At 37.9% G+C, this 21,420-nt stretch overlaps 1 protein-coding gene and 1 non-coding gene across 2 annotated transcripts in view; one reads left to right on the plus strand and one right to left on the minus strand.

The window, feature by feature from the left end:
- Positions 1 to 21,420, plus strand: part of GABRA1 (gamma-aminobutyric acid type A receptor subunit alpha1) — a 68,102-nt gene that overhangs the window by 26,457 nt on the left and 20,225 nt on the right. The window contains exons 4-6 of the mRNA XM_075543187.1: positions 5,584 to 5,804; positions 8,320 to 8,402; positions 17,702 to 17,845. Coding sequence (XP_075399302.1) covers positions 5,584 to 5,804; positions 8,320 to 8,402; positions 17,702 to 17,845 — 448 coding nt within the window. The remainder of the gene's footprint in view (positions 1 to 5,583; positions 5,805 to 8,319; positions 8,403 to 17,701; positions 17,846 to 21,420) is intronic.
- LOC142442053 (U7 small nuclear RNA) lies at positions 18,897 to 18,954 on the minus strand. The gene has a single exon (XR_012783311.1). It is a non-coding gene; the product is annotated as a U7 small nuclear RNA (small nuclear RNA).

Here is a 21,420-nt window from a genome sequence, read left to right on the forward strand (position 1 = left end):
CAGTTGCTGGAAACACAGCTAAAGACCGTGTGATAGAATTTTTTAAGACCACAGATGATTTCTTTTCAAATACCTATCTTCAATGATGTAAACAGTGACTATACATGTAGACCTCACCAAATAGAATACAGAGGTCAAGTTGACTGACTATATCTGTGGGAAGAGATAATGCAGGAACTCAAAAATCATTAGCTAAAATAAGACCAGAGTCCAACTGAGGAACAAAACATAATTGCTCCTAAGTGAATTCAGGTTTAAGGTGAAGAAAATGAAAATTAGTGCATTAGAAAAAGTATAACCTTGGGGATACCCGATCTGTGATCGGTTTTATGTTAACTTGACTGGACAGGGATTATTAGTGATTTGGTAGTTAAGAACTTTAAGTTTCCTGTGATCTGACCTAATCCAATGCAATCACACCCCATCAGTTGTAAGAAGGTTATGGTGAGATGCAAGGTTATGGTGAGATTACTCAGGTCACAGACCCTCTGCAAGCAATCACACGTCCTTGTGGATACAGCCCACTTCTGATGTTGCCGTTAGGTGCTGTCCAGTCGCTTCACGCCTGCACTGACCCTGTGGACAACACAGGACACAACGCCCAGCCCTGTGCCATCCTCACAATTGTTCTTGTATTTGAGCCAGAGTTGCAGCCACTGTGCCAGTCCATCTTGTCAAGTCACAGACCTTCCTCTTTTTGTTCCCCTTTATTTTACCAAACAAGATGTCCTTCTCTAGGGATTGGTCTCTCCTGATAACATGTATAACTTGTGCAAAGTACATGAGACGAAGTCTCACCGTTCATGCCTCTCAGGAGCGCTCTAGCTGTGCATCTTTGAAGACAAACGTGGTTCCTTTTGCAGTTCATGGTGCTTTCAAGATTCCTCATTAACACAATAATGCAATGTGTCAATTCTTCTTCACTCTTCCTAACTCAATATCCAACTCTCACTTCCATATGGGGTAATTGAAAATACCTTAGTTTGGGCAAGGTGTACTTTATTTAGTCCTCAAAGAGATATCCTTGCTTTTCAACACTTTAAAAAGATCTACTTCACCTCAAGTGGGGAAGCTTTCTGATTTTCATTGGGCCCAGATTTTGTATGTGGTATTTTGTATCTCCTGTTCACTGGAATTTATCAAATGGCCTACCACACGGATAGACCTACCACACTGATGATCCTGGGAACTCTCAGAAACCTGCCTTCTGACCTACTGGCCAGCCACGAGCCTGGCTGATTGACCATGAATTCTTTCACTGCTGCAGCCATCAACCTGTGGTTTTTCTGCCAATTTTGGTTTCATTCATCCCTGGTGAGAGTCAGGAGAAGCTACTCGGCTAGCATTTGACTCACAGACTTGGAACCTGTCTGAACTTGAAGTTACACCCTTCTTCAATTGTGTAATACACTTCTCCATGCACTTTTAGACACATTTAGTCACTGCTTTTGCTTCTCTAGTGAAACCATTCAAATACACCATCGGAATTTATGGAACATTCAAGAAGAGATTTGACTCTAAAGACTAGTGACAGGAGGATGGACAAGTACGGAAGAACAACATGAATATCACACTTGAAAAAATAAGAACAAAAAAAAAAAACCAAAGAAAACACCAAAGTGGATGTCAGAAGCGATTCTGAAACTTGTTCTGGAACTTAGGGTAGCTAATGGTAATGGGGAAAACGATGAAACAAAAGAGCCAAACAGAAAATTTCAAAGAGAAACTTAAGAGAAATTAAGTTTTACAGTGAAATGTGCAAAGACCAAGAACTAGAAAGCCAAAAAGGAAGACCAGTATTAGTATCTATCTTACTGGCAGATATGAAGGAACATATAAGTTGGCAATTGTGATTTTTAAGGATTCTATGGATAGAAGACTAAAAGATTCAGAAAACATCAAAGGAGGGTAGAAGGAATACAAAGAATCACTGTACGATAAACAACTTGTCCATGTTCAAAAAAGAGGTAGCCTAAGATCAGGAACTGCTGGATTGCAGATGGAAGCTCAAGATGCCCTGAAGGCATTAGCTAAAACAAGGTTATAGGCATTGACAGGATAACGACCAAAATATGTCAAGAAGCTGGTACGTACTAGTGAACGCTGATTCATGTCAAGATATTAAGAGGACAACGACTGAGCACAAGAGATCCTTGTTTAAGTTCATTCTGAAAAAAGAGGCCAAAAACAATATAAACATTATTGAAAAATATCACAATCAAAAAAAATTCATGAAGGATAATTCAAAAATAGCTGTGGCTATAAAAATACAGGAAACTGCCACAGCTCCAGGTCAGATTCAGAAGAGGACTTAGAACAAAGGATGTCATTGTTGATGTCTGACAGGCCTTGGCTGAGAGCAGAGAATATCGGAAAGGCAATGCCTTTCATTTTATTGGTTATGCAAAGGCATTTAACTGTGTGGGTTCTAGCAAACTATGGATAATGCTGCAATCATACTAGCAGAACAAGGGAATTCTGCAGTTTAAAATCAGAAAAAGTGAATGTTAGCATTGTATCTTTTCACCATAATTACTCAAATCAGTATGCTAAGCAAATGATCCAAGAAGATGAACAATATGAAAAAGAACACAGCATCAAGATTAGAAGAAGGCTTATTAATTATCTGTAATGTTCAGTTGGCATAGCTTTTCCTACTGAAAGCAATGAGGGCTTAAAGCATTCGCTAATGGAAATCAAAGACTGCAATCTTCACTGTCTGTTGCAATTCAACGTAAAGAAACAAAAATCCTACAACTGTTCTAGTGGACAATATCATGATGAATAGAGAAAGCTTTGAATTTTCCAAACGTTTTACTGAGAGTCACAAGCTACAGTCAAGGATGTAGCAGTTCAGAATTCAATCAAGCTATTGCATGGAGCAAAACTGCTAGACAAGACAGTTTGAATGGATGAATGAACGAATGAATGAATGAATGAATGGCAAAGGTGGCTTTTAGAAGATTAGGGGAGTAAGACAACCAAAATGCTCCTTAGAATCGAGGATATTTGAGAGAATTTTTTTCATATATTTTGGACATGTTCTAAGAAGAGACCAGTGCCTGGAAAAGGACATTATACTTGCTAAATTAGAAGATCAGTGAAAAGAGGAACCTCAAGGAGATGAATAAATATAGTGACCACAACTATCAACTGCAAAGACCTGGACCTCACTGCCAAAAGATTATACCTTAAGAAATATTATGAGGTTGCATAAGCAAAGGAGGTGAATAAAGCTGATGGTGCCTGACTATCAAAATATATAGTGTCTGGGTTCTTAAAGACTTGAAGATAATCAAGTGGCCATCCAGCTCAGAAGCAACAAAGCCCACATGGAAGAAGCACACTAGCCTGTGTGATCACAAGGTGCCGAAGTTTCCAGGTATCAGGCATCAACGAACAAAAAATCATATCATTGTGAATGAGGGGGAATACAGATTGGAGAGCCAAAACCCATCTGTAGGCAACTCGAAATCCCCTTACAGAAGGGTTGTGGGGAGAACACAAGCCAGTCAAGGTGCAGTGTAGCAAGGATGAAACATACAACTCTCCTCTATTTCTTAAATGCTTCCTCCCCTCCCCACCCTCATGATCCCAATTCTACCTTACAAATCTAGCTAGACCAGAGCATGTACACTGGTACAGATAGGAACTGGAAATGCAGGGAACCCAGGGCAGATGATGCCTTCAGGACCAGTAGTGAGAGTGGAAATACCGGGAGGGTGGAGGGAAGGAGGAGTAGAAAGGGGAAACCAATTACAAAGATCTACATATAACTTCCTCCCTGGAGGATGGACAACAGAAAAGTGGGAAAGGGAGTTGTCAGACAGTGTAAGATATGACAAAATAATAATAATTTATAAATGATCAAGGGTTCATGAGTGGAGGGGGGCAGTGAGGAGGGAGCGGGGAAAATCAGGAGCTGATACAACTGGATTAAGTAGAAAGCAAACATTTTGAGAATGATGATGGCAACAAATATACAAATGTGCTTGACTCACAATGGATGGATGTATGGATTGTGATAAGAGTTGTACAAGCCCCCAATGAAATGATTTATTTTAAAAATAAATATTATGAGGTCATTATATTCTGTAATATCATGTCTTATGCATCATTGTCAATTCAATAGCTCTTAACAATAAAGTGGTTATGTACATGCATACACATGTGTGTATATTTCATTTATATTTTTGACAGCTGAGAATTTAGAGTTATGAAGACATGGCATGATTTTTAGGTTTCCAAGTTAGACCTCCCTCTAGCTCAGACCACACTAACAGAATATACTTGTCTTCATTTTGAACCATTGAGTTCCAAATGTAGTATTATTGTGGCAAGTATTGCAGAAAGATGGATATTATCTGTTTCAATTGTAAGAACTGATAAATCTCATTGCTTGTTTTCAGATTAGTGGATGTTTGTCTCTGGGTATTGCCCTAAGAATGTTTTCTCTATTCAAATAAATAGATGTGTAGCTGTGAATGATGATGAGCTTCACACATACTTCATCTGTTTTATACACACATAATCACACTGACACACATTTTCACACACCTGCACACTTTGTGTTCCAAAGTACCAATCAAATGCTCTTATCATTTTTATAATGTTCATTTTGTAGAGAGCTAAACATCCCTGTACAATATCTGGGAAAATTTTTTTTATTTGGCCAAAAGGAAGGAGGACTTTCAGCACTACATTAGAACCATGGTTGACCTGGGCTTCCTTGTGAGATTATCAGATATCAAGCAAGGTGTCTCCCAAATATTGCTTCTTATCTTTAGGCCTAGGATAATCATAGTAATTATTTTTCATGAAGATAATCACCTCTAGGCCTTACAAAAGGTAAACATGGGCAAATAACTGAAAGGTAATCCCTTCAACCCTGCCGGACCCCAGACTCATACTCCCTGCATGGAGTTAATTCTTTCTCCTATTGTCCCTTTGGATCAGGGTAGAACTGCCCCCTGGGTTACCAAGACTATAATCTCCTTGCTCTTGTGAAGTGGCTGGTAGTTTTGAACTGATGATCTTTGTTTAGTCATCCAACTTGTCATCACTGTAACTGCTATGCCACCAGGGCTCCTTGCTCAACCCCGCCCAAAGGCACCTGCAAAGATAGGTCTAGTATTTGGTTTCCAAAAGTCTACAGTAACAAAAACTCTGTGAGACACAGTTCTATCCGGTAGCACATGGGTTATCATGAGTCAAAGTTAAGTACTGATTAACAAATATCTGGCATCCATTTGTAATATAATCTATATATTCTAGGGTTGTGTTGTGGGCACTGGAGGATATTTGTGTGTTTGCTTGTTTTACATATGTTAGGAGATTGTTTGCAGAATTTTTTCTGATGAAGAAATGCTTTCAAAACTTTCTATTAATAATAATAATAATTAATAATAAAGAGCCAGGGATTCTCCTGACATCAGTGTGTATGGATTATAAGCATTTATTATTAAAATATCGCTTAGAGCATATTTTACTTCTCAGTAACAAAAATAATGTTTGTTCTGTATAAAGTAACTGCATTGCAAAATACAGTACATTGAACTTTGCCATTTTCCCAAAATTTCCTAGGAATATACAATAGATGTATTTTTCCGGCAAAGCTGGAAGGATGAAAGGTTAAAATTTAAAGGACCCATGACAGTTCTTCGATTAAACAACCTAATGGCAAGTAAAATCTGGACTCCGGATACATTTTTTCACAATGGAAAGAAGTCAGTGGCCCACAACATGACCATGCCTAACAAACTGCTGCGTATTACAGAGGATGGGACTTTGCTGTACACTATGAGGTGAGTGGACTGCATTTAATTTTATTCAGGAATATTTTTGTGCTGCTGGACTCCACTTACCAACTATCAACTGATGGCTGAAGGTAGGGATTTGGCATTCTGTTTTCTGTGCTTTTATTAAACTTTAAAAATTACTCTTCTATGAAAATACCCTACTTGCTTAAATATCATAAAAGCACGAAAATGCTAAATAGAATTATTAGCGGGGAAATGGGAAAAAATTTGGCAATACATGTTAAGTAGAACAATAGTACAATTCAGTTTTCCAAACACTCTATTTCAATATAAAGAACTTCTTTATTCTATTGTAAATCACATATATTCTTGCATTCTAACAAGGTCTACATTAAATTCTTAGACGCTATCTTAAGGTATATATCCTAAAATCCTTGTAAACATTAAAAAGAAGTCAAATGAAAGGAAAATCAGGGAAAGTAAATATATTCTTAAAACAAAAGACTCAAGTAAAATATATGTATGTGTTTACTAATTGAAAGTATATATATATATATATATATATATATATATATATATATATATATATATATATATATATATATATATATATATATATATCACCTCATTCCATAGTTCAATCTCATCAAGCTGAATTGTACAATTACTAAAGCAATCAATTTCCAAACATCCTTTTTCTTTCTGGACTCCTTGACATTGTGTCCATTTTATCCCCAACCCCAAACCCTGACCCAAATGTATTTTTTGATGTATATGGATTCTCATTAGTATAATTCACTAGGGATAGGATGAGACTTTCTACTCCCATAAAGAGTGACAGTTCTGGAAACCCATGGGGACAGGTCTACCTATTCTTTAGGGTGGCTATGAGTCAGTGAGTTAATGGCAGTGAATCATCATTAGGTAAACAGAGAATGATTGCCTAACTTTGTTTAAACTATGATTATGTGAATATTTTATTGTCTATAAACGTGTCTTCCTTTTGTTCTTATTATCAAATATAGAATCTTGTTGGTTTTTTATGGTTGTATGAAGAGAACATGCATGAAATAAAGTACTTGGTAGTCTTTAAAGAGAAAATCATCACTTAGGTATTTATAAGACATTAAGACTTGCTTAGGACTTGTCATTCATGGCAAGTTCTTTCCTTCACAGATGAGTTATAAGAGTACTGTGGTTTTATATTGGGTAAATGCCTTACAGTCTATTTCACCCAGTCACTATTATTTGGTATAAAATAGAATGAAGGTAAAACCCTCAACCTGGCAGGCTTTATTTAACATAGAGAAAAAGTCATAGTTCATAGTATATAAGTAGACAGCGTATAGGCATCGGACCTCTCTTCCCGAAATACCTGAAGCGCCACTTTAGACATTAAACCTGGTTGGGGACCTCAGGTATAATTCGAATTAAAGAATAAAAAGTTCGTAAAAAAGATGGAGAGAAAATAGAGTGGAACCGTGTTGGAACCTTGCCAACTCATCTAAATCGGCGATGTTCATATTTGAAATCTGAAATTCTCTGCCTCGAAGCAGCCTACACTTGTTTGTGAGTCTCAAACTCAGCACATCCCGAATACTAATTCATGCTTTTTTAAATATGCACTATCGTCCATCAATAATTAGCTGGCTTTGATCTCCAGCTCTCAAATTTCTTTGCACTTGTTCTACAGCACCATCATTTTGCATAATGCTCTGACTTATGAATTCAATATTACTCATCAAGCGTTCTATTTCCTGTTTGTTTTCATCAATATTATGATCTTACTTAACGATTGTACTGGCTATAAAATCATTTTGCTACATTTTGTGAACTATTAATAATCTAAGTAAATATATTTGCTACAAGTTATGCGAGGTAAATTAATATTCTCAGTTCATACGGCCCGAGGAGAAGACAGCAGCGTCCTAGTTTTGATGAGGCAGCGAGTGTGTAATCAAGCGACAGAGAGTATCCACAAAGTCAAGAAGTGATCACATTTTAACTCTCAAAGAGACTTGAAATAAATGTCATTCTCACAAAACCTCTGACAGTTCTTCGTTCACCTATTGCTCCAGTTTATATACATTGGGTGTTTTTGTTTATTGGTGTGGTTTTTTTTTTTGGAGAAGAGGAGAAGAAAACTACACTTAAGAAATAAAATGTCTTTCTTTTCCTTGCTGTTCACATGGTTACAATGAAGTAGAAATCAGTACATAAACAAGTATTTACGGGGTTTATATTTAGTTTTCTTCTCAAAGACGTTTCTGTCGTTTAGTGGATTAGTTAGTGATACTTGTTTTGGGAAACACAGCAATGCTTATTGTTCGCACAAAATCAGATTTCACCTACTTTCACACACACACACACGCACACACACGCATGTGCACGTAATTGCATTTATTATTGTAATTTCTTTTTGATAACAGCATTATTAACAGATAACCATACATTTCCAGTTTGCTTTTTATTTCCTACCGTAAGTGACAATCCAGGCGTGTTTATCCAGATGGTTCTAACGCTGTGTGCTTGTGTGCGCTTCCTTTCTGGCGTCGAGCAGGCTGACGGTGCGTGCCGAGTGCCCCATGCACTTGGAGGACTTCCCCATGGATGCTCATGCCTGTCCGCTAAAATTTGGAAGCTGTGAGTACATTTCTTTAAATGTGGGATTTTCCTTCCGAGGGATGTGTGCATTTTAGCAAGAAACTGCCCACTTGTTATACCGGATGGAGCAATAGATAATAATTTTCAAGAAAACATAATGAACTAAATTCTGCAAGAATATTTTGTAAGCAATATTGTTTGACTTTGATATTTAAGTATGGGATTTTAGGAAATATATTTCCTTATTTTTTACCTAGAAAGCATATATTAAACTCTTTAATAGAAAATTTTTGTTACTTTTTTGTTTAAGTTATATTCATGGGAAAAGTAATGGCCCATGGATGTTTATACTAACTACATGGATAACATCTTTTAAAGAAATTGGGATTATTATTTTTGGTTGACATTATTAATCACCTTTTTATGACTTTAAAACTAATTCAGCTGGTTTATAAAATGGAAAAATTGGTAGGCGTAAAGAACAACGAATAAATGTTTCTTAATGCTGAAACCGACAGTTAGCAGATGTTGCCAGCAATTTACCCTACTCCTCTTCTTAGAAAAGATCTAGATCCATCTGGATGTTTCATGAAATTTATGCATATATTAATGCTCTTGAAGTTGTCTGAGATACCCTTTTACAATAACGCTCTGGCATTTGCCATGTGAAGTTAGGCAGGCACACGCTAGAGAAGCCATGACAGCCATGGACAGGAGTGGCAGGTTATCTGGTTACGCCATCCGTCAGCTTTTTGAGGGGGGATAATGGAGTCTTGGTTTTCTACAGGGGTGTTGTGTACATGGCTGAGTCAACTCCCAGGCTACTTTCTAGCTTTCTGCTGTCAGTAGACAGGCAGTGTGAGCAACTATTTTGGTAAAGATATGATTCACAGAAGGAAAGGAGTGGTAATGTAGGAAGACAGCAAAGAAAATAGCAAATGGCCTTTAGTACCCTTGCAGCACTAGGAAAAGCCAGATCACTTTCTCTATTTCTAACTCTCTTCCTAAACTGAAATTCAAGCATAGTCTACTTGATCAACTCTCAGTTTTAAGTAATGTTGGGGATAACTCCCACCTCCCCAATTTTGTTTTCACTGTTTCTTGTTTGTCATCAATGGAATTTTGTTTTTAATAAGTTTCTTGTTTGTCATTACCTTGTTTCCTTCTGATTTACAGTTTGTTGTTAATACTGATAATGTACACATTGTGTTCATTGTATTTCGGGCAATACATTACATGATTTAGATGTATATACTCATAAAATCCACAAAATAACTTTGGAGGTAGGATCTCCACAGAACACGTCATTGTGCCTGATTATACTGATTTATGCTTCCTAGGCCGGTATAATTCTCAGTATGCCAATTTCCTCCTCGTAAGTGTTCTGCCTTGAATAATACATTTCACATTAAGTAGACAAGGCAGGAATGTTTTCAAGAGTGACTTTTCATGGGGAAAAACCAACATCTCAATGCTATTAAGTTGATTTCAATTCACAGTGACCCTCTAAGATAGGCTAGAACTGTCACATTGGAGTGCTGAGACCATAAATCTTTACAAAACTTGCCGGCAGATTCATTGTCCTCCGAAAGAGTGCCTGTGAAGTAGAACTACTGACCCTGTTGTTAACAGTCCAACAAATAACCCACTACCCTAGAAGCTTTATTTTCATACAAGATGCCTGAACGTAAGTCGTCACTGATTGAGCACAGGTTACTTCAGCATCTTAAGAGGGCTGATATCTTGAGAGACCCTTACATGGTCTTCCGGGTGACTGATGGCTGCTGCAGCGTCTCTCAAGATGACTAGGAAGAACCGTAAAGAAAAAGAAGCAGTCATATTACAAAGAAAATAAAACCTTTCACTAAAGTCCTCATAGACATCTACTCATAACTCATTATTCAATGATGTGTGTCATATGGCCACCTGAAGAAAGCTGGAGGTGTTGGGAATTAATAGGGGATGGTAGAGAAATAGTGTCTGGTCATGTAAGAAAACCTGAAGATAAAGAAAAATAGACATTTTCCCTTGTTTTCAAAAACAAAAAATCTTACTAGGAAAATATGCCTGGTAATCTTCATCTGAAAATTCTGACTAACTAAACTCACTGCCATCCAGTTGGTGCCCAGTCTTAGCAACTACAGGCTAGAACAGTTCCCGGGAATTTGCAAGTTTGTAATATCCATGGGAGGAGAAAGTTGTCTTGCAGATCAGCTGGTGGTTTCAAACTGCTGGCCTTGCTGATGGCAGCCCAGCGTGTAACCAATTAGCCAATGAAAATCTTCTAAATCCCAATGGTCTGCCCTGCAGGTTACCCTAGAGATGACACAGGATTGGATAGTATGCCCCTTCTGGTGTCTGTGGTGTCACCACGCGTTCAGGGCCTACTACACAGCAGATTCCTAGTATAGTACCAGGGACAGGTCTCACTCCTCAAAGAGTACTTATTGTAATCCCACTTATGCATAGTTCATATGCTGGACTTTATATCTGTCCCACTCCCACTGCCACCATTCCTCTAAAATTCTCTCTTCATAATTTCTAGAATGTCATTGGACTGAATCAATATGATTGATCCATGGCTTCTGAAGTAAAACTGAAACAGACCTAGATTTTTAAAGGGGGCGAATGGAAATGGTAATTGGAATTGGAGGATTATTGGTCAAAGCCTTGATCTAAGGGTAATCTCCCTATTGGAAAATAATGACAGAGTGTATGTTGCATAGCAACTCTCTGAGTCAAAACCAACAGTTCTCAACTTAAAAATGGCACCCAACCATGTCACTCTGAATGTGTTGCTCTTCACCGCGCTTGCAGTAAACCAGTCACATCTCAGGATCTTGGAGGAGCTCACTCTGCCTCCTCTAAGCCACCCATCCCAGAGCTGGGTTCAGTTCCAGTTTCACTTTTTCAGCTATGACTCATCTGAACCAGTTTTAAGCTCTACTCAACTAAATTCAGCATTCAAATACCCTGAATTCAGTGGACTTATTTTGCCAACTAATTTAGCCAATGATATCTCAAACTACTCACTATCTGGCATTGATATATTTCATGCTATAAATATTATCGTGGCATTTGTTGTAAAAATAATTATTCAGCATCATTTTACCATGCAGAAATCATATTCGGTAAATTCAAACTCCTTTGCCTGACCCGGCCCCTGGCAGGTCTTTTTTCTCTGTCAAGGATCACTGTGTTTTGCCTCACTGTCCTCTGATCTAGAAGATCACAAGTTTGTTTCCACCTTGGAGTTTTTGCAAGTGCTATTTTCTACGCTTGGTTTATTTTGATATTTACTTTTCATCAAGTCCCAGCAAAAATCCCATCCCCTAGACTTTGCCTGAAGGTTTTCTCTACATTTGCACAACCCCACTATTCTTCTTGATCACAATGGATATTTCTATTATAGCACTTATCATAGCTAAAATGATTTATCTTATTTAGTGGGGAACATCTGGGTGGCAGAGTCTAGAGCAGCGGTTCTCAACCTGTGGGTTGCGACCCCTTGGAGGTCAAATGACCCCTTTACAGGGGTCACCTGATTTATAACAATAGCAAAATTTCAGTTATGAAGCAGCAATGAGAATAATTTTATGGTTGGGGGGGTCACCACAACATGAGGAATTGTATTAAAGGGTCACAGCATTAGGAAGGTTGAGAACCGCTGATCTAGAGACTTTAACCGCTATAAGAAAAAAAATTTATTTTGTTCACCATTTCAGAGTACAAAGCCTGATACAGTATAAGCACTCAATAAATACTTATTGAATGGATAAATGCTACAATTATACAGCTAAATTGCCTCCTCTGTGCTTGAGGGCTTTCTTCTTTTTAGGGGGGAGGTTTTGCAAGAACAGGTTTAAGATCTGTGGGAGATTCTGTTTAAACAGGGAAGTCTTAACAGTGGAAGACAGGCTCAGACATTGTGGACGCACTGGGCGAGGATACCATGACTAGTTAGTATTGACTACATTGGGAAGGCAATTAAGGATGGTCCACTTGTATCTTCAATCCCCAAACTGTTCTAATTATCACATTTCAAAGGTGAAGAAACTGAGGTCAAAAGTAGGACAAAAATTTTTTTTCAAAATCTACTTTTCAGGACAAGCAGATTGTTGAAATATCAGAGATGAGGATCAACAAGAGATAAGCGAGGATAAGGTTTCAATTTAGTGGAAAACTATAATAAATATTCAAGAGGCTTATGAAGCAACATAATCCATATATTATAAGATCTTAACTTAAAAAGAAATGTTTCTCTGCCACCATTCACTGGATTCTGTTAATCAATGCTAAACTGCGTTTTCTGCTTATTAATGATAAAGGCCTCAGCTTTTTAGGGATAAATAAGGCCAGATCACCTGACAATAAAAAGCACGATAGAACGTTTACCTTTTTTTGAGGGTTTGGGGAGTGGGATTGCGTAATGCAACTTTGACTAGAAGAGATTCCGATTGTGGATTCTGACTCAAGGCTAGTACTCGAGCTTTTCAGGGCTTCATAAATAAACATTCAGTGATTACTGAGCACCATACTTTGTGAAGATGAAGAGAAGGGTACTTAGAAATGTAAATAAATTCTCAGCAACTCTAAAAATGTCCTAGACCACCCTAACATACAAAAGGAAAGCCAGAGGTCCTTAAAGGTGATGTCAACCAGTAACTGCTGTCCGTTTACTGTATCTGTGTTCAAAGGTGTTTATCTCACAAAGGTCTTGTGTACAACGCTGTCGGTCTTTTTTGTCTTATTAAAAGTTATTAAAAATAAAACAACCAAACTATATAATCTGTTGATTTATTAAAAGCCAAGCATAATGTTATGGACTAAGTAGTTGAAGGCTTATTCAATCGGCTTTAATTTATGCTGAATTGTCTCAAGCCAATTAAATTTTCACAGAATATTGCCTATTGTGAGGACCTCATTTATCCTAAAATATCTAACTTTAACATATAAAATTACTTGTTTGCTGTGGGATATTTCTTTAGGGATTATTCTCCAATTGCACAGTGGATGTCACACACAGTTACTGAATACATTTTTATCATTTTTATATATAATGAGATTGCCAAGAAATTGCAAGAAAGGAGACATCAACACTATGTGAAAAGAAAAGTTATCGATCAGGTGTTTGTTTGCTGCTTATTCAACGATATTAGCTGCCAGTTAACAATATATTACAAAGTAGCAAATGATAGGGCCCAGGCACTGCTGCTTATGGCAGTATAATTGGACAGGAGCTTTAGGGTAATATGGAAAGGCATTATGGCTCAAAGTGGTAATTATGTAACCACTATCTGTACTTGACTTATGAACATAGAAATAACGGTTTGCCTAGAACAGCAATTTAAACGTCAGTAGTATAGAATGAATAACATTCTGAGTTTTTATCTTTTCTTGAGGGGTTGGGGGGGGTCGTTCTATGCACCTTGAACCAATAATTGACTGTTTTTATGCCTCAGTTTCTCACACATAAAATAATGTGAAATTACATAAGACAATGTGAAATTACTTCAATTGGAACATTCCGTGTTACTAGAAAGCAAGACTCTTATTTTTAAAAATAGTTCATTATCTGAATTTAGTCTGAATTGTAAACAATATAGCTTTGCTTAACCTATTGTACTCTGTGCTTTAAAAAAAACTGTAAGAGACATTTTTAATTAAACTTATTCTCTTTTAATGCATGCACCCTGCATAGAACAAGGAAATATTTCTCTTTTTTGAACAAGGAATTATTTAAAATATATTTTTAAAGTCAAAGAGGAACATTTCCACATTATTCACTTGGAAATTTTGCACATCGCGTGTAAGAAAGAAACCTGCCTAGAGAAGAACAAACCAGAATGCTCCTTAGAAGCAAATAGGTGACACTTCATCACACACACATTGGACAAAACCTCAGGAGGGCAACACCAAGTTTGGTAAAGTTAGGGTCAATGAAGAAGTCCTCCAAAGAGATAGATGGTGTAGTTGCTGCAATAATAAAAGCTGTGTCCGGTCAACCCTGACTCATCGTGACCCATCGGAGTAGAAGCTCCTCCCCTTGGTCCTGAGGCTGTAAATCTTTGTGGGAGCAGAAAGCCTCCTCTTTTCTTCACACAATGACTGTTTGGTCAAATTGCCGACCGCGAGCTTAGCAGAACAGGTAGCCGCCGTCCTAGTAGACCGGCGATGGCAGCTTCATGCATGGCGGCGACATAGTGAAAGTGCTGGACTTTTCCCTCTGGTGGATGTCGCGATGAGTTGCAACTGACTTGACGGCATGTTGCGACACATACATCATAGCAGAGGCACTAACCAACACATGAACTTCTAGTATATTGCCTTAAACTTCTGGGAATGTTCGCCCCTAGGAAACACCTGATTCTTAGAAAGGATGCCTGATCAGAGAAAATTGCATGTAAAGCGAAGGGAACAGTAGCTAAAATTTTCTGTACCGTGCACTGTAGAGAAAAGCAGGTCACTTAAAGAGGCACTAGTTCAGAGACTGCCACGTAGGGTTAGCATCTTTTCTGAGGCTGCCTCATAATCATATAAAAAGGTAAACATTCAACACTTTAAAATGTTTTGATTTGAACAAATAACTATGGTTCTTTTCTTTTTTATACATTTGTAGCTATTTATTTATTTATAAAAGTCATTTTATTAGGGGCTCATACAACTCTTATCACAATCCATACATACATCAATTGTATAAAGCACATTTGTACATTTGTTGCCATCATCATTCTCAAAACATTTGCTCTCCACCCAAGGCCCTGGCATCAGCTCCTCATTTTTTCCTCTCACTCCCCACTCCCTCATGAGCACTTGATAATTTATAAATTATTATTTTATCATATCTTGCTCTGTTCCACGTCTCCCTTCTCCCACTTATCTATTGTCTGTCCCCCAGGGAGAAGGTCACATGTAGATCTTTGAAATTGATTCCCCCTTTCCAACCTACTCTCCCTATGCCCTCCCAGTATCACCACTCACACCACTGTTCCTGAGGAGAGAGTTGAATAAATCAAAGCTACAGTGATTTCTGTGGACCGTGGGCAATTTTGCTTTTGTCTGTTGCTTTCTTCCCTCAGACTACTGTAATTATATTTTATGGCTGCATTGGTAAAAAGACTAATAATTTTAGGTGGTTATGTTTATTATTATAAATTGTAAAGTACACTAAAACAGCTCTTAAAATAGAGTCAGAACTGCTGTCACTATCTGTAACAGAAAATTACAGCAAAGAACCCAAATATCACAATAAGGTCAAATTTTGCTATCAAGTATTCACTTCAAAAACTCCAGGAATTAATTGCTTTGCAAATTTGATTGTCTTTAAATTTTAAACATCATTTTGCAACTAAAGGGAGAAAGTGTGTGATCTGAGACTAGAAATCAAAACCTCTGCGGAATTCCTTTTCCTTTTCTCCTCATCCAACCTGTACAAATCAAAGATCAGGGCTATGACCGACCCTCACATCTCGAAGAATGGCTAGGTTAAAAATTAAATGGCAAGTTAAAATATCTGAGAAGTGTCAATAGCTATCATCTCCACTAACACAATTGTCAACACAATTACCGGGCATATCAATATAAAAAGTTAATTAATTATAAAGGAAGTAAATTGAGACTTTTTTTTGAAAATTGATGTACAGCATACTTCCTGATGTATTTTGTTTTTACATCTGTGCTAGTCCAGGTGGACTAGAGGAACAAATTCATAAACATGCATATGTGTATAGGAAAGAGTTTTATATATAAGAGCAATTGAATATTGAGAAAACATCCCAGTCCAGATCAAGTCCATAAGTCAAATATTAGCCTATATATCTGATACCAATATATAAAGTCCTCTTCAGACTTAGAAAGCACATGCAATGATGCCAAATGCAAGAAGATCACAGGCCAGTGGGTGGGAAGTCTTGTGGATCCAGTGGCATTGTAAGCATCTCTCAGCACTGGACAGAGTCCCCTCAGATTCCTCTAGCTCAACTCTGGCTGCGTCAGCATAGCTCCATCAGGCTCATTGTCCGTAATGTCTCACAGGAAGTGAGCGTGTTTCCTGCTGCCAGCGAGCTATTTATCTCCTTAGCGTTTCCAAATGAGGTCATCAAGCTACAACCAGATTGAAAGGCTAAACTCCAGCCCTTCGCTCTTAATTTTCAAATTGACAACAGATTATGTAACTACAACCACATTTATTAAGATCTTCTCCTCGTTTGTTATACTCTGAGTTCCATTTACTACTTACTACCCTTTATTTCATTTTAATCTCTCCTGCATGTCCCTCTGACCACATTGGTCTTCCTGATTGATTTTCCGCAAACATCTCGAGTTTAGTCTTGGCTTGGAGGTGTTCTGTTACCCCGCTATCCAGCAACCCTTCTCAAAACTTTCAGTTGGCTCATGGTCATGCCTTTCCATAAACTTCACTTCCATTTCAAGAACCGTTCTGGCTCTCTTACTTAACATAAATAGGTTTCATTCTGTTGCATATGCCTTTTCACACTTACTACTGTTTGAAATGATGGATTTCGTTGACAACCTATTTATTTACCATACCGCTAAAAGGTGTGTGCCAAAGCGGCGACATTTGTTATGTTCACTGTTCTCTTCTCAGCACAATATTTTGCACTTGCTCTTTGTAAATATTTAATAGACATCAATTGGAAAAATGAAAAGGAAACTGAATTCATTGGACAAATATGTTTTAGATTCGTAAACTAAGTCAACTAAACTCCTAGACAATGTCTGCCTTATTCCTCTATCACTCTGCTACAGAATGGGAAAAACTACATGTATAACAAGGCATCTGCTGTAATTACCATTCCAAGAAAATTCAATAACTGGTGTTTGACTTGATTCAGAGCTCTTACTAGACTTTATCAAACAGAGCAGAAAGTATCCCAGGGGATACTGTCATATTCTCAGATTAACCATGTTGAAACTCAGTCTTTCACTGTGCTAATATTAAATAAGTCACTCACTTCATGCCAGAAAGATACTGTATCCATTTGCTTCCTCCGCTAACCTACTGGTTCACACCATCAGTTCTGCAGTTTTGGATTCTTTCAATTCTGAAGATCCAACTGGAAAGTGGGGCTGAATGCTTGATTCTTTCAAGGAGTGAGTGAATGAGAACACTCTTTGTAATGGCCTCTACTACTGAATGGATATGAAATATTATTTCTTAGTGTAAGTGCTTTGTCTTCACCATGATTTTATCTTTAGAGATATAAAGTTTTGAAGTTAGCCTTTTGGAAATATGTTGTAGAAAATATGAGGTTGTTAAAACGCATCAACTAATTAGGAAATATGAAATGGAAAACCACATGTGTCCATTCTTTCAGATGCTTATACAAGAGCAGAAGTTGTTTATGAATGGACCAGAGAGCCAGCACGGTCAGTAGTTGTAGCAGAAGATGGGTCCCGTCTCAACCAATATGACCTTTTGGGACAAACTGTAGACTCTGGAATTGTTCAGTCAAGTACAGGTGAGTGCAATTTGCTTGCTGTATTAATAGAGGAAAATCTTCCAGTGACATGGTGGGCTAAGTGCTGGGTATAGCTCAACAGATCAAATTCACCAGCCATAAGGCTGGTTCCCACAAAGATTTACAGTCCTGGAAGACAAGAGCCGTTCTACATTGCCCTGTTCAATATTTCTGTGAAGTCTGTATGAGTTGCAGTCAGCTCCTTGGCAGTGGGTTTAGTTTTAGTTGGATACATGGAGGAAGAATCTGAAGCTTTCTTTTTTTTTTAATTAAAAGGGAATGTAGGTTTTTTTGTGAATTCTTCAACACTACAAGGAGAGAGAAAATTAAACAGGGTTTGGAATCAGGTTATCCAGGAACTAAAGCAAACCCTGATGAACTGGGACAGTCCATTTAATGTCTCTCAGCCTTTGTTTCTTTGTGAAATTAAGTACTGGTTCTACTTAATCATTGTAGCAAACTCTTCAAGCTCTTGGGGAAGATCGTCTCCATCTTTGCAGTTGATTTCATCACAGAGTTGCTGGAAGGAATAGAATTAGATCCATGTAGAATACGCATTGCAATCCCTGCCACATAGAAAGGCCTTCCTCGGTGTTCACTCGGCCCCATTGTTGCCACCCATCAATGAGTCTCAATGAATATGTGCGCATGCAGCGTCACAGCTCCCGTCCCTTCTGCAAGTCCCTTTATATCGCTAGTCATGGATCTTTCACAGTTAGCACCTGCAGAAATATAAAAGCATTATTTTTAACTCCATGTTGAATAAAATAGAGGGTGATTGTGGGAGAACCATGTGACTGATTTGCTAATGATATATTCAGAACTAGATAAAATGGCTATTAAAAAGCAGTATTCGAAAACTTAAATTTGTGAAGTTGTTTCTACAAATCAAATACAGACTAAGTAAATGGATCATGGGACAAAATAATTATGAATAAAATTTAGATCATATTAATTTTGAAAATTTATCCCAAACCACAATATTTAGAAACATGTTAAAGCTCCACAAATTGGGTAGCTTATAAGAATTAAAATGTTTTGGTGTTTGAGTGGGGGTGTTTCCAGAAAGAACCAGAAAAGCTGCTAGACTAATTCTAAAAGAGCCATTGACTATAGATGAAAAGTTTGAACAAAGGCCAATGATTGCTTTTTTGGGCATCTTTAAAAATTCAAATTTGGCTCATTTACATATGTTTCTCGTACTCATGTCTTTGTTAATGTTAAAACTGGATATGGGGTCGCTATGAGTCAGACCTGATTTTGTGGCAGTGAGTTTTGCTTGATCCAGGTGCCCCGCTGTTAACCTTTTAAACCTGTGTCTTCCTTTGCAAGGGGTGGAAAGGCAGGATAACTCTCCTAGATGCTTCTTAGGTGCCTTGTTTTAAAACGTGCAAAGTTTTGTTTCTCAGATTGGCCATAAAGAGAAAGGCATGTGGTTTGCGCAGAGGACGTGAAGGCTTGGCTAAGAGGAAGATGTGGGTTCACCCTGTCACTTGGAAGTCTTCTATGCTCAATGGTTTATTCAATTAGATGTCTCAGTCACTTCACAAAGTTAGAAGGAACATAATGTTGCGTTAGAGAGGAGGGAATGTTACGTACAGAGAGGAGCACAATGTAGCCAAAGCACAACCCAACTCACTGCCATGGCGTCCATTCTGACTCAGCAACTCTCCAGAAGACACACTAAGTTCTCTCTATTAGCTGTTGCAATAATGCTGACGATATTGAAAAAACCAAGAAATGGTGAAGATTCCTTTTCATCACACATATTAAGGCAGAAACTAAACTAAAATAAACAGAAGTTACTCTTCTAAAATTGAACACTGTTGTATAGTGGATACTGTGGCAAGTACTAGAGATTCATGGCAGACAAAGTCAAGGTCTTGCCCTCCTGGAGTCTGAAATCTAAAAGACTATAATTATAAAAATGGGTCGTAAGTGCTATGATTAACACTTTTTCTGAGAGCTGAAACCATGTCTCTCTTTAATATCTGCATTATTTATTATAATAGCTTAGATATAAAATGTACCAATTATATTTAGAATTGCTTCATGGGTTGGGTACCAAACAATTAATTGTTTGGGACTCACTGGGCAATATGAGTAATACATGCAGATATTTCTCTCATGGAGCCTTGACCCTATGTGTCAGAGAAACACGCCATGCAATAGCAGAAACTTGCACAAGGTAGTAGAAATATACACGAGCCATGAAGGTTGCTTTCACAGGAGTGTGCTTCCTCTAGCTCCTGTACTGAGGGCAATAACCATGTAGCAATACACCTTAATATTAGATGCCTTGGGCCGCTGTGAGAACGCTCCCTAACGAAGGTAGGCAATGAGAGCAAGATTGTACTGTCTCCACATTCAGATGAATGTCTGGATGCTTTCTCTGAAGTCCCTAGGGGAAGATGCTTTCCAGGTTGTGTAGCAGCTCCAGCTAGTCTTTTCTTGTGGAGTCATCTCTACCTCACCTCCTTTCCTCCATCTCTCTCTCGACATCTCACGTCATCTGCCCAGGTGGTATTAGGACTCATCATACCCCAATACGATTTCCTGCTAACTGATACATCTTCAGAGAGCCAGTTCCCAGCAGAGTCATATATAGAGGCACAGAGAGGAGGAGTTCAGAATATATATTTTGGAAGGAACAACTCAATGCAAACACCTTTTATGCCTCAGTTCCCATCCATAAACTGGGTGACTTAGTCCAATGAAGTTAAAGACCTCTTATATCTGGCTTCCTAAGAATAGAGTTTATTAAATTATTGTTATTTATAAAAGATGCATAGTCAAACGAGGATTATAGGATGACAGATAGAGGCCTATTGCCCTACCACCAAACGAGCTGAGCACATGTTGAGTCCATTCTGTGCTGAAGTAGCAATTTTGCCGGCACAAAATAAGAATGTACTCTTACTATTCTTGTATTAGATAGGCTAACATAGAGTGAGTGAAGAGAATAATGAGTAAATTCTCAAATGGGGAAACTCGGTTTGATGTACATTTTTAGCTACACAATGTATAATTAGAGACTGAACTATGCTTCTCTGGGGCTCACTTTGTTTCATCGGGAGTGCACCTTAATAGATTTCAGTGGGAAAAACACAGAGATCTTTGTGCAAAATCTCCAGTGGAACATTTCACATATTTTCCTGGAGCTCTGAAAACATTAAGATAAATGAGATTGAGCATTATTACCACCCTTTTGTGCCAGAAGACTAAAGAATGATGGCAGAGGAGAGCACCCATGTTGACAGTGATTAAGGAAAAGGAGTCTTCTTTCACCTTATGATTCTGTCTCCTCAGATAGAATTCTGGGGAGAAATCAATTCAGATAGTTTCTTAGAAGGTGAGACAGTCTTACTCTATTTTGCCTGCTACCAACAGAAACACACATACAACGTGTGTGTCTCCTTTAAATAAAATGTATAGCTATGAGGGAAAATATAGGATACTAATATAATAGATACTAATATAATAGATTACTGAATTGAGTCTAGAAGTACTAGATGCTTTGCCATCTGATGGGAGTGGGATGTGAGAGGATAAAGTGAGTGGCAGTCATAGTTTGA

The sequence above is a fragment of the Tenrec ecaudatus genome, chromosome 2, assembly GCF_050624435.1.
Source record: "Tenrec ecaudatus isolate mTenEca1 chromosome 2, mTenEca1.hap1, whole genome shotgun sequence".
Classification (NCBI taxonomy): domain Eukaryota; kingdom Metazoa; phylum Chordata; class Mammalia; order Afrosoricida; family Tenrecidae; genus Tenrec; species Tenrec ecaudatus.